The sequence below is a fragment of the Coloeus monedula genome (assembly GCF_965178545.1).
Source record: "Coloeus monedula genome assembly, chromosome: 6".
Lineage (NCBI taxonomy): Eukaryota > Metazoa > Chordata > Aves > Passeriformes > Corvidae > Coloeus > Coloeus monedula.
The window spans coordinates 61,342,886-61,369,411 of NC_138786.1; the positions used below are offsets into that span (position 1 = coordinate 61,342,886).

The 26,526-nt window shown below is 45.9% G+C and overlaps 1 protein-coding gene across 9 annotated transcripts in view; it reads right to left on the reverse strand.

Annotated features, from left to right (window-relative positions):
- Positions 1–2,768: 2,768 nt before the first annotated feature.
- Positions 2,769–26,526, reverse strand: part of KTN1 (kinectin 1) — a 75,172-nt gene continuing 51,414 nt past the window's right edge. For 6 of the 9 annotated variants that reach the window (XM_082283504.1, XM_082283506.1, XM_082283505.1 and 3 more), the window contains 20 exons: positions 25,121–25,158; positions 24,566–24,656; positions 24,386–24,463; positions 23,472–23,509; positions 22,678–22,768; positions 22,508–22,576; positions 22,107–22,144; positions 21,071–21,161; positions 19,033–19,119; positions 17,122–17,211; positions 16,013–16,093; positions 15,350–15,439; positions 15,174–15,266; positions 13,641–13,712; positions 13,116–13,199; positions 12,830–12,913; positions 10,483–10,566; positions 9,113–9,205; positions 4,426–4,545; positions 2,769–3,251 (listed from right to left, as the gene is read on the reverse strand). In XM_082283504.1, the coding sequence (XP_082139630.1) occupies positions 4,441–4,545; positions 9,113–9,205; positions 10,483–10,566; positions 12,830–12,913; positions 13,116–13,199; positions 13,641–13,712; positions 15,174–15,266; positions 15,350–15,439; positions 16,013–16,093; positions 17,122–17,211; positions 19,033–19,119; positions 21,071–21,161; positions 22,107–22,144; positions 22,508–22,576; positions 22,678–22,768; positions 23,472–23,509; positions 24,386–24,463; positions 24,566–24,656; positions 25,121–25,158 (1,497 nt within the window). In that variant the 3' untranslated portion in view covers positions 2,769–3,251; positions 4,426–4,440. The remainder of the gene's footprint in view (positions 3,252–4,425; positions 4,546–9,112; positions 9,206–10,482; positions 10,567–12,829; positions 12,914–13,115; positions 13,200–13,640; positions 13,713–15,173; positions 15,267–15,349; positions 15,440–16,012; positions 16,094–17,121; positions 17,212–19,032; positions 19,120–21,070; positions 21,162–22,106; positions 22,145–22,507; positions 22,577–22,677; positions 22,769–23,471; positions 23,510–24,385; positions 24,464–24,565; positions 24,657–25,120; positions 25,159–26,526) is intronic. The other 3 variants (XM_082283509.1, XM_082283507.1, XM_082283508.1) reach the window with 2 other exon arrangements.

Below are 26,526 nucleotides of genomic sequence, written 5' to 3' on the forward strand. Positions count from 1 at the left end.
GCAAGAACCTTGGTGAGCACCAAACTGCAAACATCCCTGAGAGAGCTGCAGGAGAAAGCCAAGGTCACACACGGAGCAGGGGGGACACGGGGACCCCCGGGGGAGAACACACAGCTGTGTCATTGCAGAGGGCTTTTATGGCAAAATCATCTGAATTATTTGGGGTTGAATTAAAGCTGCACGAGCTTTCTTTTTTTAATCGCAGTAATAAATAGCTGAGTGAGTCACTGCCTGAGAAAACCCAGCAGCAGCTCCCGGGTAAACAACCTGCCGCTCCCGAACGCCGGGAACAGCCGGGAAAGGCTGGCAGGGCTGTGATGGGGGGCGCAGGAAAGGCAGCACAACTCCAGGGAGACAGCTCAGAGCCTTCCCTTGCACTTCCCCATCCCCATTTCGAGGGACGGTGACGAACTGAAAGCAAGAGCAGCCAGGCTGGTACAGGAGCCAGGCTCGGCAGGCAGCACCTCACGGGAAGCGCTCGGCCCCGCATCGCACGGCGCGGGTTCTCCCGCTGCAAATCACCTCTAAAAAAATAAATAAATACCCCAAAAAATCCATTGCCAGCATCTGAACATCCCACTTTGGGCTTTTTCCAAGAAAAGCATCCCTGTATCCATTAGCTATTGTCTCCCTCTAGCGCGGGCAGACACCATCCTGCGCCTCTCCTGCCGCGGCTCCCGGCCTGGCTGGGCACCGGGGCTGGAGCTCTGCGGAGATCCGGGGGCTCCCGGCCCTGGGAACACGCCAAGCACCAGCTCTGCCTTTGCACTGATGAGTCAGCTTCCCACACTCTCTAGATTTTTCTTTCTCATCCCATTTTCTCCCAGCAGATGCTCCGAGCAGGAGGGATTTCTCAGTGACCAAACCGGCGAGGCAAAGCTTCCCAAATTGGAGATGGCTGCCAGGAGCGGTGTTTGATCCAGGGCTGGAGAGGACAGCGAGATGAAACAGCATCCTTCCCTCTTCCCAGTGCTCCTGGGGAAGCAGCCTGACCTCTCCTCGCCCGTCAGAGAGGGGATCAGGCTTTACTCTAAAGCTGGCCTTTCCAGGGGATCCTTTCACAGCTGCCTTTAACACCTCTGTACATCCCCTAAAGCAAGATAAAAACCCGCGCCTAAATTGCAGAACTAAAAGATCTCCTGCCCTCTCCAGGGAGAGTTCCTGCCAAGAAAGGGAACGATGCTGCAAATCTCTCCCCTTTTCAATTGAGCACTGCAGCAGCACCTTCACCCCCTGCTCTGCAGCTCAACCCACAGAAAATCAAGAGCCTGGAGACACAGCCAGGCTCCAAAGGCTGCATCCAGAGGCTCGCCAGGCACTGCTGCCCCTTCCAAAAGCATTTATTCCTTGCATGAGGCACATCCAGCATTTATGAAACCACTTTTTAAAGGAAAAAATAGACATTGCTTTACTTGCAGAGCCCACTTCTCACTGGAATGTTTCAGAGAGCATGGGTGGCCAAGGGGACTCCCCCAGAGGGGCAGGAAAGAATCAGAGCCACAGGGACACACCCTACCCAACCCTCCATCACTGAAACTCCTGGGCTATGCTCTTAAATCATTTTAAACCTGTCAAACCTGCATGGATCCATTAAACTGCCACTCACCCCCCAAAAATAGGTGTTTAGACACCTGCCAAAGGACCAGCCTCTCACCCCAACCTAGGCAAGTGTGGAGACCCTCCAGGGTTCAGGTTCTCCTTGGATCTGTAGCTGCAGGGGGTGTCTTTCTATGTTCTGTATCAAACACCTGTACAAGTGAGGCTAGTGGCACTTGCTTTTTCATTCCATGGAATAAAATCTCCAAGGAACACATGGGACACTTTAGGGGCCCACAGCTGGAGACCAGGGGTAGCTCCTTTTGTGAGGAAACCACATTTTCCAGTTTTTCTCTCCTTCTTCTGAGCTATTTCACAGCTCTCAGCAGGATTTAGCATGATCCAGATCACTGGAGCCACGTAAGGAAGAGGCTTCTTTACCTCCTGTCTGGTGAAGGCCAATTATTAACTAAAACACAGCACAGAGGGGAGTGAGAACAGCTCAGGGTGAGCATTCTGATCTGTTTCACCTCTGCAATTAACCCCCCAATTAACGACTGATCCCTGTTTTATTGCCTTCCCTTGGGTAATCACGTCCTCAAGTGTTCTCAAGAACCAAACCACCCCTCACCTTGCCCACTGAAGAATCCCATAGGGATTCTCTTAGGGTTCCTCTAAGACACTTAAAACCCTAAAGCAGAGGAGGGGCCACCTGATCTCCCCACACCCCCAGAAGAATCCCTGTCCCATCAAAGATCCTCCCCACAATTGTTCCCAACAAAGCACAAGGTAACAGAGCATCCAGACCCCCTCCCCAGAACTCCTTCCACCCCAGACTCCCATCTAGGAGGTGGATCTGGGGCAAATGGACAGACTCTGCACCCCACTGGCTTTGCCACATCCAGCATTTCCAGCTGTTCCTCCCCCTTGCACTCCCTGATTTTTCCCAGGGATAACACATGACACAGAACCACAACTTACGTGGCAGTTTGATGGGGATTTCTTGTCTTTTTTAAAACTTTAATACCTTTTCTTTAAAACAACAACTTGCTCTGGAGTTTGCCTCTTTTCAAGCTGGTGCCTCCTCCTCTGCCCAAAAACAAGCACAGTGGGTGCAGCCTGATGCTCATTTCGGGGAGGGGACAGGTGGAGACCTCACCTGAGTCATCCAAATTCACTTGAAAGAAGAGACCAGGAACACCCTGAATAATAGCATCCCTTTATTTGCTGACACCATTACAAAAACTGATTACATTAGCAACCAAAAAAAAAAAAAAAAAAAAAAAAAAGGAGTGTTTACTTGAGGTTGAAGTCAGAGGCAGCTAATCCCAAAAATGTAATTAAGTAAAACAGTGTACAACATCAGTATTAAAATGTCATTTCCCATTGGTGACTTTACCACGTTGGAGTTTTCCGAACAAGTTTGATTGAGCAAAATAAGATAAAAGATTATGTGTTTACTGTCTCTCCAGGAATGTAAAGGTCTAATTATCCAAACAGGTTTGTTTTTATTATAAAACTAAACTCTGGAGGTGTCTACAGAGTTGGGGTTTTTTTTAAATCAGTAGTCTAACAAGGATTAGAAAAGACAAAACTCTGTTCAGTGTTTCTGACGAAGTAGAAAGGGTGAAAACATAAATAAGGCTTTAATTTGGCAAAATATGATACAATGCCTTCTGCTATCCTCAAATGAACGATTCCCCCGTGACTTCACTCTGCAAGAGAAACACAAATCACCAGGTCAGAGGAGCAGCTTCCAAGGGAAAATCCAGGACCTCGCCAGCATTTCCTTGGTGTCAACCCACGAGGAAGCCCAGGGGAACGAGCCTGGGAGGTGGAGGCTGAGCAGGAACAGCCTCCCGGAGTAGAGGCCAAGGTGCAGCAGCACCTCCCTCCCACCTGAACAGCCAGGTGCCCTCTACCAGCTCTGCTGTCTGTGCATTACAAAGGCAGGAGCATAAAAAATACCTAAATCAGCAGCAAGACAAGTCCCCATCCTCAGCAGATGAAAGGGAGCTCTGACACTCCTTGCTCAGTGTCAAGGCTTTGCTGCCTCCCAACACAAAACTGTTCCAATTCAGACCCACATCTGCATCAGCTTCCTGAGAAAGTTCAGTGTCTTGAGTTCATCCAACTTTCAGCTAACTTTGGGTCACTTAAGAAGTTTACCAGCACAAAGGCCCAGGTTTCCAGGCTGGCTGTGTACTGAAATAAAAGCCTTCTCCATGTGTCTGTGACTGGATGAAGAGCTCATGCCAGGCTGGTGCTTCAGGCACTCACAGCCAGCCACTGCTGGCAGCTCAGTGAGAGCCCAGGGGGTTATTTTATATCCTCCATCCCAAAGCAATCAGAGCATGGAAGTGCAGACAAATTTACTCACTTAGCAAACAAGGAGGAAAAAAAAGCAAAGGCTCTGGGAGAACAAAACCTGGGGCAACTGCTGCAGGAGCACAAGGTTAGTCTCAGCTGATTGACATGTGCATCCAGAGAGGAACAAATCCAGTGCCTACCAGAAGCTTTTTATGATTTGCATGTGGAATTCAGATCAGGTATTAGGAAAAGATTCTTCACTGAAAGTGTTGTGAGGGTCAGGCTCAGAACAGGCTGCCCAGGGCAGTGGTGGAGTCCCCATCCCTGGAGGGATTCAAAAGCCATGTGGATGTGGCACTTTGGGACATGGGCCAGTGTTGGCCTTGCCAGTGCTGAGGGAATGGCTGGACTCACAGTCTTAGAAGGCTTTTCCAACCTTAATAATTCACTGATTCTGTGATCTGATTCTAAAAAGTCTCATATTTTGACACCAGAGTTGTTACATTTGAACAAAGTCCCACCATCACAGACCAGTAGTCTTCTCAACAGCTGAACTGGGGGGGCACTGGTCACACCCACCTGGCTGTAGTGTCCTCATCCCTTTGACAGCATTTGGCTTATTGACACGAGCAGCTTCTTGAGATGACCCACATCCTGGGTAAGATTCACTGCCACATTTCGCCTTTTATCACTCAATTCCTGGAAGAAGGAAAAAAAGGAAATCATTAAAAACTCATTTACAATCTAATTACCAAGGAAGCCTAGAATTAGATCCTCTGTATAAAATTACAACTCGTGGTGCAGATAGGAACAATTCTTGTAAGTCAGAGGGTTATGGCCATGTTTAAGGAGAACATGGTTCAAAGTCAAGGAGCCCTTTCCTGTTCCAGGGAATCACCTGCACATCCAGCTCCTACCCTCCCTGTCTGGGACTCCAGTACTCCCTGCTTCCAGGAATTGTGCTGGTGTCCACAGCTGGTCTAGCCTCAAAGGTTATTTCCCCACCAGCCTGGCTGAATCACCCCCAGAGATGGGGTTTATAACACAGGTCGAGGTGCACAGGGATGACATCTGACCCCACAGCTGGAACAGCAAAACTCCTGGACCACCAAGGACTGGGTGTGACTGAGGATCTGTGGGGTGGTGTCCTCAGCAGTACCCGATACCAGAGCCCAAGGCAGCTCCAGCTGTGAAACAGCATTTGGAACAGCTGCCTGGAGAACCACACCCTCCCCCACCCACAGCTATCCCATGGATTCACCCTCAGCTCCAAACCACTGTGAAATTCCCACTTGCCAGCAACACCTGCACTTGGATGAGGGCTTCACAAAGCAGTCCAAGCACCAGCCAACACGGAGAAAAGGAAAAATGAAAGCTACCATGAGCTAGGAAGTTTCCTGTGCTGAAACGAAAATGCTGAGCTTGTGTTCTGAAACAAAAATAAATGCCTTTTTTTTTTTTTTTCCCCCTAGGAATTCAACAGTTTATCAGTCAGGAAGTGTCACAGCTGAAGATGGACTCTCCCCCTCCTGCCTCCCTGCTTGCCAGCCTTGCTAGGCTAACAGTGCTGTGTAAACCCTGTTTTATTACCTTTATTGATTAACTCCTCCAGAGACGCACAGAGCACTCCACATCCAACACACACCTTACTGCTCCTCATTCAGCTCAGAACACAGACATGCAGATCACCTGCAGGAGAGCTTTTCCTTGAAATTTAACAGCTAAAAATAAGCAACTCTGCCATGGTGTCAGCAGTGCAGAAGTACCCAATTCTCCACAGGAGTGCAGAGGTGTTTGCAGGCACTCAGCATCCATCAGCCCTGCTCTGGTGTTACCCCAGAATGAGACTGATGCACAATGCGGGTGCAAATCTCTCCCCAGAGCTCCAGGGAAATTAAAGGGAGTTCAGAGAGGGCCATTTTCCTTGCTCCCATTTGGCAGGAAATGCAGAATGAGCAGTAAATCAAACTCAAGCACCTGCACCATTACAGAAACGACTGTGGGCTCAGACAAGAGAACAAAACAATCTACAGCAAAGCTCTTACTCCTGTGCAACTGGTAAACATTTTCCTACTGTAAAAAAATCACTGGGATCTGTATTAGGGTAGCCTTAACCTGTTTTACCCTTATTAAAGTAGAAAATCAGGTCTGTCAAGGCTGAGACTTGGCTTAGCAGTCTCATACAGGCTGATGGAAGTGGAAAGGCAAAGGCAATTAGCAGCCCAGCAGATGAATTAATCCAGCACTGACCAGCAGTGAGGCTGCCTGGGCATCAGCACAGAACGCAGCAGGAGCAAGGAAGGAGCCCTCCAGTCCACTCCCACCCCCATCTGTGGCAACAGCTCCTCCCTCCCTCTGCGTCTCCCTTCTGTTTTGTGACCTCACTGATCTCAGGCAGTGTTGGCTCATGAATTATAGACACATCCCCAGCCCTCCCGGGGGCAATCCTGACTAGATCCCGATGGATTTGGGCTCAGCACAGTCCTCCTGCAGCTCCTGCTAACCCAGGAGTGTACAGCTGCCCTACACAGCCACTGCTGAGCCCCAGCCCTGTGCTCTCCATGACTCGGGGAAAAGAGGGGAAACTTAGGTCAGACATACAGAAGAAATTCTTCCCTGTAAGGGAGGTGAGGCCCTGGCACAGGGTGCCCAGAGAAGCTGTGGCTGTCCCTGGATCCCTGGAAGTGTCCCAGGCCAGGTTGGATGGGGCTTGGAGCAATCTGAGGTAGTGAAAGGTGTCCCCACCTGCAGCAGGGGGTGGAACTGAATGGTCTTTAAGGTCCCTTCCAACCCAAACCATTCTGGGATCCTATGATTCCACTTCTTTGGGATATGGGGATGAAGAGAGGAAGAGGATGGCAGCGGGGAAGCCCCTGTGATTTCAGATTCAGACCCAGCAGCTAAAACAGGAGCTGAACCGTCTGGACAGATTCCCCTCCACTGTTTCACACATATGGCATTCCCAGTTCCCAGTGATGGAGTGTTCTACACTGAGATTTGGGGGGAAAAGCACATTAGATTTCACATAAGCCTCAAAATAAGCTCAGTGCCTAAGCAAGCTGCTGAATATAAATTACTCCCTTAAAGCACACTAAAAAGCCCCCTTTAGTCATCAGCTGGTCCCACAAGTGACAAAGCAGCTGATTAGAAACCCCAAATGGTCTATTTAAAACAGAAAGAAAAGGAGTCTAAAGAAAACACTCTGAGTGTGTTTGAGGGTTTATGCAAGTATCATTTCTCAATTTTGTGGGTTGGTTCCAGCACCCAGAAGGAACAAATATGTTTCATTTTCAAGCATGTGTTTTCAGGTCCTTCATAAAAAAAAAATTAAAAAAAAAAAAGAGGCACTGTTGCTAGGTGGAAGTGGCTGGAAGACTTTCTTTTTTGATCTCAGAGCTATTTTCAGCTGGGTTTTTAGGCTTCTGGGGAGATAGTTTCTTTTTCTCCCCTCAGAAAAAGAAAAAAAAAAAAAAAAACCGGCAGCAGAAAAGGCTTGGAGAAAAGATAATGTTCTAATTCCAGCCTCTGCCAATGGCTACCTGTCAAGAGTGCTGCTTAGACAATTAATGTATTTTTACTAATGAAGGCTTAATTACAGGTTTATTAGGACTGTTTTTCCACACTCCTCTCTAGAATAAAGCCATGGATATTCTGGCAGAAACCTGGGTTCCGTGATGTGCAGCAAGAGCAGAGCGATACGAGAGCCAGAGGGGTTTCGTGAGTTTAGGCTACAGCAACTAAGCCAAATGAGCACATTTGGGCCACCACAGGGCACAGCTCATGACAGCCCAGCTCAGGAGGGCTGACCAGAGCCACAAATGCCATGGCTGATGGCATGGCTGGCCCAATGCACCACACGGATAAGCCATGAGGGCACAGCAGAGAGAGCTGGGCATTGGCTTGAGGGGGGCTTTTCTCCAGCCTGCTGCAGACAGGGACACACAGCACCTGGCTGGCACCATAAACCCCTGGCCTCCCTCTGGGAACACAGCCCTCCCATCCCTCCAGGAATTCAGCTCCCAGGGTTGGCACATCCGAGGTCTCACAGGTCCAGCTGCACCTCTGGCTCAGACTCGGCGAGCCCAGGGTCCATCAGCATCCAAGACTGATTAGCCTGGAAAAGCCATTTCATTCCTGCTAATGACTGCAGAAGCTTTTCTACAGCTCTCCTCAGAGGACCTCGAGCTTCCTCTCACAGCTGATGAAGCCACTGAGGCTGAGCAGCTAAAAGGAGTCAATACAAATTATTTGTCCTATCAGCAAGTGCTCCTCTCCCCTCAGAGGACAGCGGTTCCTTCCACTCTGTCCCTCAGAAGAAAATGGGAAATGAGCTCCATTGACACCACTGAGATGGGAGAGAATCTGCCTCAGCCTTCCCCTTCCCAAGTGTCTTCTGGAAAGCTGTTCCAGGGTTGGTGTGAAAGCTCTTTTTTCCAGAGATGGAAAAAGCCCCAGCCCAACCCCCTGTGCAGGTGGTGTCTTTAGGGCAACACTCTGAGTACCAGCTCCACAACCATCTGTGCTAACAGCAACCCACACGCTCAGGTGAGTCACCTGCAAGTGTGAAAAGCTGCCCACCCAATTCCAGACCCTAAAACTGGAATGTCATTGCTGGAGGATACAGAACACCAGCAGTCTGCAGAGTCACCCACCCACAGGACAAGGCAGTGCTCAGGGCTGGGCCTCACTGAAGCTCAGCTTAGCAAGATTTTTGCTGCTGGACCACATCAAGGTCAACACAAATGCCCAGGAGCCACAACCAGCTGAAATCAAATTCTGGCTCTTGGCCACAGGTGCAGAGAAAAAGAAAGAACCATGTTCTGGCAAGAGAATCTCTGCCTGAGTGCTATAGGTAGTACAAGGCTGCCTTTCTTTGGCATTACTGATGTCAGCAAGGGCCAACCCAACAGTGTTTACAGCCCACTTAACTCATCAGCAGAGTTATTTTTAGCTTCCCTTTTCCCTTCTTGAAGGGACAAGTCTGGGGATCTCCCCACTTTTGTCCAAGCCAAACCAAAAACCCATCAAAAGCCCAGAATCTCTCCCCTCCCTCCTTGCAAATCCAAGCCACGGGAAGGAGGTCATGATCTAGACAGCAGCAGAATTCCCAGTGAACCCCTGACATGTCCTGGCAAGCCGTAGGACTGGAAGCTTCATCAAGCCCTAATTACCCACCAGCAGCACTTTGCTGGACCTCACTTCCCAAAGTTCCCACTTTGCCCATGATTTGTGTGGCCCCTGAGCACGAGCTCATGGAAACACTCACCGAGTCTGTGCAAACGTCGCTGTTTTCAATAACATTGGCATCCCCTAAAACCTTCCCAATTTCTCTCTCAAGAGCTGCCAAAGACTCCTGGGCCTGTAAGGGAAAGATGTTATTAAAAAAAAAAAAAAAAAAGGAAGAAACAGGGAAAACACAACAATTAGCAAAGCCCCATCTCCCTGAGAGCACCACAGACACAGGAAATCACTGTTCAGGAGGAAATCTGTTTTATGCCGGATTTGCTCCAGGGACCAACCCATTTGCCAAGACTGACATGTCTCCTCACAATCAGCATGGTGCATGTCAGCCTGTCTGCATCTGAGAGCAATCCTACAGGGAAGCTTTAATAGTCTCACATCAAGTTATTAGGTAAAAATTGTGCAGTGAGTTTTGCAAGAGCAGGAGTGCAGGTCTCCAAAATCCTGTACTGTGAACCATGGACATCAGCACAGCTCGCTTTGTATGTTAACATCCAAGGTAATTGTCCAGAGCAAAATGTTTTAAATTCTTTATTGTAACTGGTTTCCTTTGGCTTCTCACCTCCTGGCAGTGCTTTTGTGATCATCTATCCCTGTCCCAGGACAAGATATGCTCCCCCAACAGCATTTCCCACTCCAGTCCTGTAAGAACTCAGCCCAATTTGCTTACTATGCTGAAGGAACAAGGTGTTCCAGAGTCTGAAGCCAGAGCCCAGCCACTCCACAGGCTATTCCTGTCTCCATTTATCAATTCTCCCATGACAGCTTTGCTTCTGCAGTGACAGACAGCACTGAGACCTCTCATGCTTCAAGATTTTCCACTCCAATCCATCTTGTAAGAGCAGTCACCAAGGAAAAGCACAGGAAACCCACCTGTTTGTCCCATCACAACTGCACAGATCTAACTTTTAGGACTTGCAGGCTCCTGGGTTATAGTGGATATGTCACCAAGCACAAAAGGGCAGATGCTTTGTAAATCAGCTTGTAACCCTCTGCCATTTGAGTCTGGATTTAAAAGCCTCATGCTGTGGTGTGGGTGGAGGGCTGTGGGATGGGCTTTTTGTTAGGCTGGGGTTTCTTTTAAATAAAGAATTATTTGTCAGCCCCAAATCACCACTTGTTCCCACTGGCATAAAATTATCATGGACAAGGGAGCCTTTCAAGAAGGACAATTAAACAGAGCTGTTAGCTGCAGTTTCATCATTTCTGCAGACATGATGCAGGTAGAGGTCTTACAGCCCCAGTCACTTGGGGAACCAGCCAGTGAAGCAAGACACCCCACCAGGCAGGCAGTTTAAATCAAGTTCAAATCATCATTTCCAGCACTGCAGAACTACAGACATTGAGGGGTTTTGCTAACATTTATCCATGCAGCTGCTAAGGGTCTCTGCTTACCTTGGGCAAGTCACCAGCTACCTTTTCTCTCTCGTTTTGATCAACTTTGAGTTTTGATAGTGTTTCATTTAGCTGCGTTTTCAGCTGCAAAACAGTAACAGAGAACATCAGTTTCCCTCACACACACAGATTTCGTCTGTCTGTCCCAGGGATTAACCCAGTGCACATGGACTGCGAAGGGAGGAAGATTTACTAACAATTACTGCACACACTGGATTAGGCAACATGTATGATGAGGTTTACAGGGACAGTCAAGAAAGAGAGACTCCATCTGTAAAGATAAAGGTAAAGAGTGGAAACTACAGAAGACAAAACATGGTTGGCATTGGCTTCCTTACAAGTGGTTTCAGCTTTTCAACTCCATTCCAGGAGGAGCATCAGCAATACTGACAGTGCATCAGCCTCTCCAGCACCTTATCACAGGAGTCAGCCCAGACTCCAACTTAACTCACAGCAAATATGCAAAAATGAAGATTGTCATCTTCCTAGTGCAGGCTAAACAGTCTCTCTACTGCTGAATAAACTAAAAAGCTCTATTTGTCATCTTAATAAAGCACCACTTACTACAACTATGTTGACTTAACCAGTCTGTTAGTGTCACATCAAGGCATGAATCACTGACAGGGGGATATTAAGCTGTCGATTGTGTTTAGATTCAATCCAAAAAAGTGAAACTATTTCAGTCAAGAGGGATGAATACTTCATACTGGCTGCAGTCAGTACTTAAACTGCAGCCTTCCAAAGGCTACACAGTTTTTTAAAGGATATTTTGATTGCTCTTCAACACAGCACACAGAACCAGCCACAGCACTTGAGGCTTGAGCCTCAAACAGAAGTGCTAACAAGGAGCTCAAGTGCCAATTTTGTTGGATTTGTGCCTCTGAAGTGTGCTGTGCTAATGTTCACTATTCCTGCTGTCAATCTTCCTGGGAGCCAGCAGGAGATTAAAGGAGGGAACAATGGACTACCCAGAGCCCTGAATTCTCACCGACTCCAAACCTACACATTGTGTTTGTCTCACCCTCGGGAGGCTTCCCCCTTTGGAGCACCTGGACTGGTGAATGCTGGGTTTATACATTTTGGGGAAGCTCCTCTGCAGTTTCAGCTTCTCCTTGCTTACCTTGTAAATAGTGGGCAACCCATTATGAAATACTGTAATTTCTATTCCCCAGCCTCCTGCAAAAGCCACTCTCACACACTCAGGACAGCACTCCTGAGCCAGCTGCATGGGGGTGGTCATTTAACACATCCTCACACTCCCAGCAGCACAGCACCATCAGATTGCACTCAAGCTGCCCTAGCAGGGAGCTCAGCTTTTTAAGCTTTTGTTGTGCACAGACATAATAAATTGTTGCCTCTTATATTCAAAGAGGTTGGCGTTTACTGATTAACTCCAAGGTATGCATTCAATTCCCATTTCCCTTGCTTTCAGAATGAGAGGCTCTGCTTGCTGAGCCAAGTGTACTATTAACTTAAGCAGATTGCTACTGTGGTGGTAGTTATTTTTCTAAATCAACTATTTCAACCCAGTTACATCAGTGGCAGTAGCCTGGTTGTCCCATCATCCCAAAGACATGGTGACAGTGACAACCTTCCCCAATTCTGGCTCAAAAGCAGGAAAGCACTGGCCAAACACAAGCAGAGGAAGGCTCTGACTGCTCCTGCAGCCTTAAAAAACAGGTCACCGAAACAAGTGAGAAGGGAAAGGGCTCAAAATGGAAAACCATGCATCCTTAGGTCTATCCTGTTAATCCAAGTCCTTCTTGAGAAAGCAGCTATAGGAGCATTATTGGCTGGAAGCATTTCTAGCCAAACACGCTGTAACACATGCAAGCACCAAGCCAGCACAGCCATTCAGCCACAGCAGGGTGTCAGCAGCTGAATGGCTGAATACTCTGAATTAATCTAACTTTGGGTCTGGCCAATTTTAGTACATACAGAGCAGGATGCAAAAGGCTCTGCACAGTCAGAGCACCTCAAAAGCTTTGGGGAAAAAAAAAAAATCCCACCAGAAAATAATCCTCCAGTTAAACCAATGAGAGCACCACTTCTGTTGCTCCAAGGACATGACATTTGCTGCTGCATATGCCTACACTGCAAATCTTCTCAAGAAGTTTCAGGAATGAAAATCTTACAGACTTCGGGAAAAAGTCTTAAGAACCAGACATGCTATTGTTAGGAGCAGAGAAAAGAGACAAATTGTAAAAGTCAGACTACATAAATGATTTCGATGGACAAAAATATCAAGCTGAAGAGGTTAGCAGAACAGACAGGATTTGAAATAAGTCTCCGCTTCATACGTATGCTGGGAGCCTCGTTTGTGCCCAACGGAGAACAAGCTTCTTACCAAATTTAACTCTTCATTCTGTCTTACTGCTTCAGAATATGAATCATCAAGTTTTTTCTGCAATTCAGTCAAGAGATCTTTGAGCTGAAATGAAGTTTAGAGTTTTAGGATTTGTCTCCTTAGGATGCCCGTTCTCTTCTGCTCAGTTATTTGTGTGCTGCTCTACCCTAAGGTCACAAGCATACAAACTCCTCAGCCACAGGGGCTAAGCACTAGGTTAGTTTGCCAGCCAACTGGTAACCAAAATAATAAAAAAAAAAAGAACAGCTTGGACAATTATGTTTACCTCTCTGACTTCTGAAACATAAGTAGATCGTTCTATTTCTGCCTTTTCTAGTTCACTTTCCAAATGTTCTCTCTCTTTTTTAAGCTAGGAACAGAAAAACAGAGTTAAAACAGATGTTTTCAGTGCTTTCTTGCAGTATCATTTGCTTGATTTATAATTAGCTGTAAATTTCTATCAAATATTCCATGATGTTTCGAGAGCATTTCAAACCCAGTGATTGCACAGTGCAGATTTCAACTTCAAAAATAAGATAAAAAGAGAAAGAATCAAGCCCATGATTGTCAACAAGCAGCAAACTGCTCAGTCTCACAAGAAAGAGCCCCAGTGGGTGAGCACAGAAGTAAAAATCAGAACAACTTTCCAGCTTCTCTGCTTTTTAAAAACACTGCTCAGGTTAAACTGCAGCACAGGCTGTGCCACTGGCAGGAGAGAAGCCTGAGAAGTTCAGATTTACAGCACAAGCCTAAATCACGCTTAAACAACATAAAACTTCAAAGACAAAAGGAAAAAACCACCTGCACGTACAGTTTCAACTTCTTTGTTTTCTTCCTTTAACCTCTCCACCTCGTGCTGCAAAGAAGTGACCACGGAACGCATCTGCAGTTTGGGAGGAAAATAAAGATATTTAGTTGGGTTGGTCTAAGACAAACTCTGCATAAATACACAAGATTCTAGAAAACAATCTAAGAATATTAAGGATGAAATCAAGAGTGGCTGAATAAAATAAGATGTTCACTCAATTAATTCAATATACTGAGTCTACACCATTCCTACCTATTCCCAGCCCAGGTTATTTGACATATTTAGAGCCCACGTGCCTGAAAGATTTGGAATATAAGCACTAATCCTGTTGTCCATTAGCCATGGCAAGGAAAATATCCTTCCCAGACAGGGAATAGTCACCATCCACGTACCCAAACCCAGCATTTTTAGCTTTATTTGGGGCTGTGGAAGTGCAGCAGATGGCAGCACATCTATAGTTCAAGATCTGACAGCCTTTATAAGCCCCTCAAACAAGATGTTTATAAATTATCTGTTTGCTGCCAGGTCCACACAGTGGCACTCAAATTTACTAAGCAGAGATACTTTAGAAATTACTTTTCAAAAAAGCAGTCTGACCTACTTTAGTTCTAGATTAGAAAAAAAACATAAAAGCAGTTTTTCTTCCCACTTCTGCTATCAACAGAGCCTTCCTAAAAGGAAAGCTCTGCAGGCAGTTTCAAGTGTAATTAGTTGACCATAATGGATTGAGCAGTACATTAACAGCTTCCAAAAAACTGTTATGATTCTATGATACTTCAATTTTAGCACAAAGAGTCCATATCTGCTCACAAATATACTTGGAAAAAAACCCATGTGCTCAATAAAAATAAGTTACCAGGATTAGAAAAATATATATTCCTGGACACATTAATGGGACACTTGTACATTCCTCAATCTTTGGCTTCCTATCCCATCAGCATTAATGTTACTGCTTGGCTGCTTCCTGCAACACCTGCAAAGGACTCCCCTGGATCCCTGGAATTGTCCCAGGCCAGGCTGGACAGGGTTTGGAGCAACCTGGGATAGTGGAAGGTGTCCCTGCCCATGGCAGGGGGTTGGAACTGGATGATCTTTAAGGTTCCTTCCAACCCAAATCACTGTGATTCTGTGACTGTGACACAGATTTATCATAATGGTCAAACACCTTCCACCTGTGCTGCTTATTTTTCTTCCTTCTGTAAAGATGGCAATAGAAACAGCTACACAAAACCAAAGATATCAACAAATCCTCCATTTTTCAGCTTCTTTAATAGAAATACGTTCCTTTAAAAATTAAAAACCAGCCTTTACATGAAGTTAAAGTGTCAGAGCACCAAAATATCACTGATAAGAGGAATCATTCCTATTATACTTGTTGCAGGCTTCACCTTTTTCACCCCCTGGTCATGCACACATCAAACCAGACAGCCAGGGCTGTTCCACACCTGCTTTCACAGAGCTCAGACACTCTCTGTGACTTCAAGCAGAACCTGCCTGGCTGCTGAAAAAAAAAAAAAAAAACAGCTTCAGAAATACCTGTTTAAGTTCCTTCTGTGATTCTTCAACTTTTATCTTCCATTTGCTTTCTTCCTCTTCCACACTCCTCTGTAGCCTTTGTAAAATCCCTTCCTAAGAAGAGAGAGGGATTTGAAAGCTCAGAGCAGAAGAAAGGCAGCTGGAACATCACAGAAGTGACCAGGCATCCCACTTACTGTCTCTGCCAGAACAGATTTGTATTTCTCACACTCCAGCTGCAACAGGATGTGCATTTCCTCAGCCTCCTTCAACTTCTGCTCCATAGCCTGGCAAAGGAGGAAAGGGATCACAAGAGTCATATCTCAGTGGATGGATTTCAGTTCTATTCATCTTATTTCAACAAGCTGGTATCACTCTTGGGCAGGTCTGTCTTTCCAACACACGAAAAGACAACAGCAATTGCAGTGTTCACCTGCAACTCCCAATCACAAACTCTGAGTTACTGAAAAAAATCCCCATTACTTAAAAAAAGAGAACAGGGATTTTCAATTTTATGAAGTCACAATTCCACAAGGTACTTATCAAAGATGCAAATAAATTTCTGTAATTATCTAAATAGCAGGTTGCCCAGAGAAGCTGTGGCTGACCCATCTCTGGAAGTGTTCAGCACCAGGCAGAATGAGGCTTGGAACAACCTGGTCCAGTGAGGGGCATCCCTGGCCAAGGCAGGGGGGTTGGAACTGGCTGATCTTTAACTCAAACCATTCTAGAATTATATAAAACAACTTTCTTGTGACTTGTCTGAGAACCTGAACTTCCCAACCCACAGCACAATTTGTAAGATTTATACTGGAGAAATACATTATGCCACACACCAGTTATCCATCTTTCGTGCCTACCTTGACATCTTCAGATCCTGAAGCCTCTCTCAAGTATTCTTTAGCCATCTTTTCAAACCCACATATCCATTCACTGTGGCTCTGTTGGGAAGTCAATCAGTTAAAGCTGAGAATAACCTCAGGAGAACTCTCCTCAGGACATCTGCCTCCCCACTGCAGGCTGAGGGAGCAGTGTTGCAGTGCCCCAAGTCCCTGGAGCTCACACACAGCCCCATGGTTGTTGTTCAGCCAGTGCCACACACAGCTGGCAGCAACCCAGGAGCACGAGGTGATGAGACACACACACAGTTCAGGGGGGCCTGGATGAGCTGAAATACAGCTGGGTGACAGAGGACTCCCTGCAAGTGTCAGGGCTCTCTGCATAAGCATTTAAAGATTCAAGGGAACCTCTCCTGAAATCCCTGAGCAGTTCAAGCAGACACTTACTGCATGGCTCTCAGAAGGTTATTTTATAACCTTAAAGAAAGTCTTTTTAAAGACTGGTTCATCAGGACACTTACTTTAGCACATTTGGGAACAATTTTAAATATGAATATTCAAAACCTCTAGAGGTTATAAATGAAATGCACCCATTCTTCCAGACTCACTTGATGTTATTCATCCCATCTGAACTTCACAAACCCAGGGCATTTTCCCTGCAAACCACTGAGAGCCACTAAGAATATAAAACTGAAAATTGGTGCCTGGGGACAAAATAAATCCTCCTAAATTGTATTAACTGTCACTGAGGCACTGCAGCTCCTCTGGAAAGGTTGGGAATATACAGATCCCCATCACGCCAGACAGTGAGCAAACACAGCAGGCATTATCCACCCCTGACAATTTACTGTCTCAGTGAAACACAAGATAATACAGACAGGTAAATGTTGGGGCATAAAACACACAAGATAGTAACTTTTTTGTCGTTGTTTTAACACTTCTTGAAGCAACCAACTGCAGCTTTGCTTCCCTGTGCAAGTACAGGTATCACCAGCAAGAGACACTCTCATCCCACTGCAAAAACCTTGGGATAGAGGGCACTCTGAGGAAACACTCCAGGACTGCCCAGCACAGCAGGACCAGAGCTCCCTGGCTTCCAGAAGGAGATTAAGAAGAGCCACTTCTCTTACCATGTTGGAAGGAAGAGAGACTTTGGGGAAGAGCTTCTGGAGGAGCTGGCGCGTCTCCACCTCGGCAGCTTCCAAATGCTGCTGCTTCTCCTAAACCAAGAGGAGGGCACAGGTGAGACTGGGCACCACATTCACCGACCTGGCAACAGCCTCTCCTATGCCTACAGCAATTTACTTAACCCAGAAAGTCTTTTTCTAAGTGAGAAAGGCGCTACACTCTCTAAAATTGCCAGTAAATTGCTTCAAAAATGGGCACTGAATTGCTTCAGAATTTGGCCTTTGCATTTGTTCTCGCTTAAGCTTTTATTTTCTGAAGTTCTCCTCCAATCCGGCCTGTTTGTACAGAAATTACACCATCATTCACTTGTCCACAACACAAGCTGCACTGTGCTGAGTAACTGCATCCACAGATCACACCAGCCCTGCCACCCAAGTTAAGTGAGCTCAAAATCAAATAGTTTGGTCAATCTTTTTTTTTTTTTAATCCGTACTTTTAAATTAATTTTAGGTGTGAAAAAAATCACCGTAAGTTAACGCCATCACATCAAAAATAGAGAATTAAAGTCAAAAGGAAACTTTGTGTTAATGCACATTTGAACCAGGCCAAGAAAGTAAGACTTTAAACATTACTTTTAAATACTTAAGAGGAAGCCCCTTACATCCTCTTTTCCCAACCCTGGATGCAAAGGGAGATAATTATTAGAGCTGTGTGACAATCTCCAACTTTTCTTTGTTAATGCTTTTCAAATATAAATACCCAGAGCCACAGACAGGCACTACAGATCTATCCCTCCCTGTATTTAACATTAAAAGCAGAGCAGCCATAGGACACGTGCTTGCTGTGCTTGTGGCAGATTGGTTTCGTTTAGCCATACAACGCTCAGGCTCCCACTTAAAATGTAGAAAGCCTGAAATACTGCTCAGAAAGGCAGCTTTCAGCCAAAACCCTTCACTGATATTCAGGATTGTTTTTCCCTCTGACATCAGTGCTACTGCCTGGCTGCTCTGAGTTCCTGTGCTGCAAGGGATCGGTGGCATGAGCAGGTTGAGATTCAGAGACAGAAACGGACAGGAGACATTAGGTGGTGAGGCTGTGCTAAGTGTGTTAGTTGGCAACAATTTAGGAGCCACCATGAAGTGGCAAAAGGCTGCTGAAGTTTTCCAGCTGCAAGAGAAAGCAGGCAAGCGTTAGCACACAGCAAAAGCAGGTACAGGCTCCTCCCAGCACGGGGCCAGCACAGAGTGGAGATGGCTCCACAATGCAGACACACAGCCCCAAACCAGAGCTCCTCTGCTTCTGGCTGCCTGACTGGTGTTCTTAAAGTTAGTCAGATGCCTTTTTTTGAGTCCTGCACAGTGACAATTAACAGTGAATCAGGCCCACAGCAAACACGAGCTCCTTTCAGAGCAATTCGCACCCCGTATCGTTTAGAACATTGGTGCAATGGTCCCTGTCGAGCTTCACATGCCTTCAAGGAGGAAATTCACAGCTGTGGTCACACCGTTTTCCTCAGATGCTCCCAGGTTTTTAAATAATAATTTAGTCCTGGTTCTTCCCAGGTCCAACAGATTTGTTCAAGCACAGCCAAAGCCCAGTAGAAGAAAGCAGGTTGCTCACCAGCACAGCTTTTATTCTGGAGCTCCCCACAAACCAAAAACACTTCACGACAGCTCTAACAATTATGCAAACAGAAATCAAAGGTCAGCATGCCCACAAACTAACGATGAAAAAAAAAAAAAACACAACCTAAAGACAACAGGAAGAAGCAGAGGTGAAAGTATATGAATGATCACTCAGAAGAGATTATACTTAAACTGCAGTAAAAGTTAAATGCCTCCATTTCACTTAAAAAACCAGCTGCAGATCTGCTTCTAGCTTAACGCATCATTTCTAGCAGTCAACATTACAACCTTGGCAGTCTTGTTCACTTTGTCCTGCAGCAATTTTTCAGTTGATGCCAATGCTTCCATTGCTTCCCAGTTTTTCTCCCGAAGGTCCTAATCATTTTTAGAAAGAATGATTTCAGTTCAGCCAATATTCAAACTGTTTTCGCTTTTACTTCAGAGAAATATTTCGCATTACATTCCGCCATTTGCATTTAAATGCTGGTTACTGCAAGGTGATTTTGCTGAGGAGTATGACATACACTAGCAAAAACAAGTGTGATGTTCAAAGAGTCTGAATGAAAAGTGAGGGGAAAAAATGCCAATTTCTGCCCAACCTGCCCCTGTGTCCAAAACTGATACAAGTGTTACTGCAGAGCGTTACCACTACAGCGACCCCACACTTTGACTGCACTTGGAAGAAGAAAAGAGGGAAGTTTTCAAAAGTAGTGAGGAACACAGACACCAAACCACAGATTACACAACAGAGTGTTAGGCATGTCGCAGTGCAGAACCCAGCACAGACCCAGGAGACACGGAGGTGTGTGCATTTACACCCCTGATCCTGCAACCAGACCTCAGCCCAAACCTGCTGCTGCACCAGGGCTGATTTCAGGAACACAAACCTCAGGGTTCACAGCTCTCTCCACTGCACCCAAAGAAAGCTGGTTTGGTGCTCACCAGCCCACCTGGGAGGCTTTGGGATTTCAGCAGTGGTGAGCACAACCCCGATCCACGTGGGAAGGCCACGGTGCTCCTGTGTCTTTCTTGGCGAGGTCATCAAACGTGTACTCCACAAGACGTCAATACAACTCAGTGAGAGGCTGAGAGCTCTTCTAAGAGCAGCCTCACAGCTCTTCTCTAGGAAGGATGGTGGGGGCTTGCAGCGAGGCAATTACAGTGATTGGGATTTAGATTTAATTTTTTCCAACCCTCAGAGCAAATCTCCTTTAGCAAAGGGCTACTTTGGAAAGGTTGTATTTTAAATTCATCAAAACCCTAGCAAGCACCTGCACTAGTTTTACTCTACCACTTCTATTTGCCCACAATCCTAAGGGCTGTTCACAGGCTATAAACACAATATTGGCTAAAACTGAGAAAAAGACCTACAGGCCTGTTCTGCCTTTAGCAGCAGCCAGACTTCTGCCTGCAGCACAAAGGGTATTTAGACCTTGTGAATCCCCAGGAAACAGACCTTCTGTTCTGCCTTTCCAGCTCATCTGTCTTCTGAGACTACTCAGCCACTTCCTCTCTACTTTATTTCAGCTCTTAAGCAGCACTCCTTGCTCGGAAGTTCAAGTTCTCAATATTTTTCTTGTGCATTTTCCTTCGATTGTCCAATTATTAAGAAATAAAGCTTATTGCTTTAATAAATAAAGCTTATTCATTGGATTTTACAGGGTATCAAGGAGAGACAGGTGAGATAAACACCCTGTATTTTACCTTTCTTCCATATAACTTAAAAGATAACACTCTCCTGCCCTGCACAGGTAATGCATTACAAGGAAGTAACTCCACAGCTCTGTGATGGAAGATACAATCTTTAATTCCATCCACAAACAACCCAGACTGCACCATCAGCAGCTGTTGTGAAGGAAGGCTCAGTCCTTCACTTCTTTTGGAAGATCAGGATTAGTGACTCTTAGGAATGGGAAGAGCCAGATCCTCCTCCCATGTCCACACACAAGGACCAGAACTCTGTCAGAGCACAGCACCTTTCCTCCTCCCACCCTCCCTCCCCTTGGCAAAGGACTTGTTTCTGAACAGGGTAAACCAGATTTGAATCCAAATCCAAGAACTTGCTGTGGGATGTGTCCCCTAGCAAGTCTCCTTCCTCTCATGCAATCAACAAATTGTCCAGGAGCTGACACGACTCTGAGCAGTGAACTCAGGTGTGCTGAGTCACTCCCAAGAGGAAAGGAGTGCCCAGGGACACAATACAGCAGACAGCTGTCAGAAACACACTCTGACTCTGCAAAATGCCCCAGGCCTCAGGAAATGCTGGGAACACAGGTTTGGTTGTTTTGGGGGGTTTTCTGGGGTGGTGGGGGAAGAATTTCCTTACGTTGTTCTTTTTCCTCTGCTGCTCAAAAGCATTTCTCTGAGAGGCGAGCTCGCTTTGCAGACTGGCAATTTCCTTCTCTTTGCCTGCAACCCTGAATTAACAAAGGGAACCACAAACAAGTCAGGAGATACTAAAGAAATTTCCAGTGAAGCACTGACACCCTTTCCCACACACTCACTTGCCTTCCCCTTCCAGCAACACACTCTCTCTGAAAAGCTGTTTTCACTGCCTTGGCAGCATCGCCTGCTTCCCACCGCTCCCTGAACCACTTTGCCTGAGCAAACCCATTGTAAAGCTGTTGTTTGCCTACAACAGGCATCTGCACACATTTATCAAGGCCATGGAAAGGCAACACATTAGCTGAGGGTAGAGTCAGCCAGCCCACGCCAGCACAACACCACAGAACAGGCACTGCCGGCTGGATGAGAGCGTTCCCTTTCAAGCACCTAATCCACAATTTGTAAGTCATTTAACTTGAAAGACAAATAATTCAGCCAGCCAAAAACGCATGACAGTGGCAATTTGCTTAGCACAATATAACATTAACTTCCACATAGTTATTTAATGTGCTTCAGCCCCACATTATAACACAATTTTACCCCTGAGATTTTCTCTGGGAAGATATTTCCACCAGACAATCTTATCATAGGAACAACCCTCTGCTAAGGTGAAGTTCCAAGAAAAAAAGCCTGTCACTTTTGCTTGAAACACCAACATTTAACTCTTCAGCCATACAGCTGAGCTGGAATGCATTCAAAATTACATCAATCAAGGCTTGCTTCTGTGGTGGGCACAACATACTGCCAGCACTGTCTGCCTGCAGGAGATTACACCTGAGGATTAGCAGTGTGAGCACAATCTCCCATGTTCAACTTTTATTAGACAGTAATTTCTTTTTTTCTTTTTTTTTTTTTTTTTTTTACTGGCCACTTCACATACTCCAATATTGTACATTTGGCAATTATTTCAAAATTCCCTGAGCAATTAAGAGAACTGAATCAATTTTCTAAAGCATTCAACTCCTGGCAGTACTCACACTTGCAGAAGCTCCTCACTTTGGACAGCCAGAGATGCCTACAAAGAGACCAGAGATATGTTAGGAGCAGAGCAGCAGCAAAGACCAGGATCTGCCTTGTTAAGCAGGCACTGCTGCAAGCCCAGAAAGCTGCACTCTGGGCCTTTGAGGGAATCCTGTCCTGCCTCCTCTGGCCAGGAACACATCAGGCATAAGAAAGAACACAAGGCTGCAAATCCATATGATAAAAGGAAGCAGGAACAGATATGCAACAGCCAGAAAAGCTGCCTCAGTGCAACCCAAAACTGAAGCTGTCCTGGATTTCCATGGGCAGTACAACTCCTGGTTTTCCATGCCACCCATGCAAACTACCACCACCCACTTTTGACTTCAGTCAGTAACACTGCAATTGGAAGCTGTACCTGTTTGCAGTTCTCCTGCTTTAATTCCTGTATTTGAGCTTTGAAAGATTCATTTTCTTTTTGCACATCCTGTTGAAAGAAAAAAGGCAATATATACTCATGTATAAATAGAGATATACACTCAAAATACATAGACTCCTCAACACAAGGCATTTCTGCCAAAACTTTACCTGCAACTGTTTTACTTGGTTTGCAATTTCTCTCTCTTTTTCTTCCACCATAGCTTTCAACTTCTTCATTTGCTCTTCTTCCCCTTTGAACCTGCAGAGATGGTTTAGAAAGTAAGGAGGAAGGGTTAAAGTAGGAAAAAAAAGTTAAAGTAAGAATTAATGCTAAAAAGGGACAGACACTCAAACTGGGACAGTTTGTGCAGCAGAAGATAAATACATTTTCTGTGTTGAGGCTGCCTCAGGTACCACACACCGGCTGTACCGGAGCTCTGCTGGGAGAGCAGCACGTCACAGGAGCTGCTTTGAAGACAGAGCCCTTTCTGGCACAGCCTCATACAACCTTCCTCTGACTTGGAGCAGCCAGACTAAGCAGAGTCAAAACAGAGGAAAGCCTGGCAGCGTTTCTCCATAAAACAGGCACTGGAGAATTGGCTATTGCATCTCAGCCTGAAAATGGCAAAAACCGGATCTGTTCGCTGCTGCTACCGACTGAGCCACAGGCACTGCAACCCTTAAACATGCTGAACAGAAGGAGAAATTAGCACTAGACACGAGAAGCAGCAGCAGTTCCACGAGCTAATAGAGCCCTGGGTGCACATTCTCAGTGTGTGAGCAGCACAGCTCAGGGCAGGGACGCCAGGCACGGCAGCAGCCGCACTCCAGCCACCGGCACTAACAGCTTATTTTAGCAAAGCCCATGAAATTCCTGACACCAATTCAAACATTCCAATTTAAGATAGACTCCATGCATATTCCCAGCAGGCACTTGAGGAGCTGCTACTCCCCATACTCACAGGTTCTCCACGTCCTGGACTTGGGATGCAGCAGGTACCTGAAAAAGTAATTCCCAGTCTCATTTTGATGGCACAGTTTTCAAATTAACAGCAGCTCTTTGCATGAGAAGGGGCAACACACAGCTTGCAAGACACTTGCCAAAGAAATACCAGGAATTCTGCATCAGGCACTGCTCCAAGAATATCTAAACACATAATGGATTTCAGACACAGAGCTTACACCAAGCATCCCAAACGTCACACCAGCCAATTGCTCTCCATTCAATCTTTCGCCTGGGATAAATGCCTGTGTCTAGACATCCACCCAAAATAAAAGTTCAACTCAGTCCTTTCCTTTTACCATCAACAAAAATCCAAACTGAGCCGGAATACCACCTTATTGGAAAAATTCTTCCATTAAGTAACACCTGGGTTCAAGGTTGTCCAGTTGTCTGCTCTCAAGTCCAGTGCAGGAAATCAAAAGCCAAAATATCCCAGCCCCAGGGAAAGGCAGGAAGGAATCACAGCACAGCCTGACCACTTCAAGAGGAGCTGCTACGTTCAGTTACAGCCAAAGCTCCTGCATGAGCAGAGCCCTGCAGAGATGCTGCTTCAGCCTGGCAAGGAGGTGCCTGGGACACAGCTGGGACTCTGTCTGGGAGCTCCAAGGCTTTCAGACCCCCAAAGCACCTCGTTATGCACAGTGTCATCCAGTTAAAGCTCTCAGAACTTGCTATCCATGTAAAACCTGTTCTGGATGAGCACAGCTGAACTAGTGGGCTCTCTGCATTGTAAACTAATAGCTCAGTCAAGTAGGATTTAAAACATCTCTAAGTTGAAGCCAATGCAAATCCTCTGTGTGAGGCAGAGGAGAAAAATATCTTCCTGTTCAACCAAGCAGCACTCCCAAGCCACATCCGCTCTGCAGGCTGTACCTGTTGGAGTTGCTGCAGGTTCTGTTGTTCCAGCTCCTGAACTTTACTGGTTAATTGTGCAATTGTATCCTTCTGACCCTTTGGACAGAAAAAAGCAAGGTTAGAAGTGTGAATTTATTTTTCCCAGCCAGAAATGCTGCAACAGAACTTATTTCCCTTCAGAATATTAAAGCAGCTTACCTGCAAACATTCTCCTTTCTTAACAATCTCTTTCTCCTTCTCTTCCAATAAGGCCTCCATGGTTTTCACCTGCTTTTCCTTCCCTTTCAACCTGTACCATTAAACACAGACACACAGCATCAACCCCTCACTCTTTCATCCATCTGAAAATAAAACATCCTATGCTTTGCAGCACCCAACAAAAGCAGCATCTGTGATCAAAGGCACAACCACAATTCACCTGCTAAAAATCAATGTGTGAACACTTCCACTTCAGCCTGGGTTAGCAGGAGATGCCCTTGATCAATGGCACTGCTCATTAGGTGAAAGCAAACTCTGTGCTGACACATTGCAGGGGTTTCACAAATGTGTGCTCTCCTCACCCAAAAATACTTCCTTGCCCCTCCCCAGCTGGGGATACAAGGGACTGACTGGCCATTTCCCCACCCCTACAGCTCAGATATTACCAAAGCAAGCTTTCCACTATGCCTTGCCTACATTCCTCCATCCTGACTTGAATTTAGGGAGTCAGTAAGGGGTGCACAGGGCAGATCAGACATTAATAACTGCACTTACAGAGTCTGAAGTTCTTTGACTTGTGATGTTATTGTCACCTAAAGAAAGTAATAAGCACTTCAGTTCAATGCACATGAAAAAGGCACGTAAATGCTAAAAATTGCTCTATGAAGAAACAGGGGGAAAAGCTTTCAGACATTATCAAAATAGGCCCTGTTTTATTGCAGTAAGCATAAAAACATTTTTAATTACAATACACCAAGTCTCTCCCACTATTCCCATTCCCCACATTTAAAATGTGACTTCCAGAGCAGCAAAGGAAACAGTGCAAATGGGAACATAAGCAGGCCCACAGGAGACACACAGGGAGAAGCAGAGAGTGACTGTGACCACCATCTCACTGGCAACTGCACCTCCAGCCACAGAGATCATCCCTGGCCATTGAGATCCTTGCATAAGGAAGTGCTTTTTAGGTGCTTTCTGAAAAGCCAGCACTCCCTTAAATTGCCATTCTAAGGCTGAATGTGGACTGAAGACACAAGATTTGGTGGGAATGTTACTTTTGAATGCTGTGTGAAAGCCTGACAGTGGTTATCTGTGTAGATAGTCAATCCTCTACCACAACACAGCAGGAGCTTCAGACATTCCCAAAAATCTCTCTTCTGCTTGCAGAAGACCAGAAGTTGCACAAATACACCACCTTTGGAGTAAGCATCCCTCACAGAGCATTCCAGAGACAGCAACTCTACACTGCATTTTATTCTGGGCTCTGACAGTTCCAGGGAAGGAAATACACACAAATAACTCCCGCAGTTCCTGGAAATTTGCTTCAGAGGAAAAGCCCAAGATGGAAACACATTCTGTGAAGCTTTGCCTAAAAAGGACAAAACTCCAACACTGAGAAAGGGGTGACATGTTGGAATGTAGCTAGGACTGGAAAGAGTGCAGAGCAAAAACACAACCCACACAAACAAGCAAACTTCCTGACAGCACGATGGATTAAGCTGCCTGCAGAATGGGCTCCCTAAGGAAACGTGGGCTTCCCTTGTTTTGGATGCCAGACAGCAATCAAGCCAAAAAAGCCAATACTCCTCCATCCCTGCATTCCTGATAGCTAAAGCAAAACTGACTGTGCCAAGACTGAACTCTTTTTGGGCACTGGGAAAAAAACAGTGTTGGGTTTAGCCAGAAAGCAGATATTATCTGGGCCTGTAGCACTGCTCCAGCAACACAGAAAAAGGCCAACAACGGGAGCAGCAACTTCAGCACTTGAAATTTCCAAGTTGCCAGCGTCCAAGGATGTCCTAGGATCTCATGTTCACTACAGGGACAGTGTGCCCAGACAGAGCTGATGTTGCAATGCATTAAGCTGTAGCAATTCTTGCCAAATCTCATACTAATGGTCCAAAAAGCTCAGGCTTCCAGAGGTGTGTGGTTTCTGAAGGACAGCACTAGTTATCCTACAT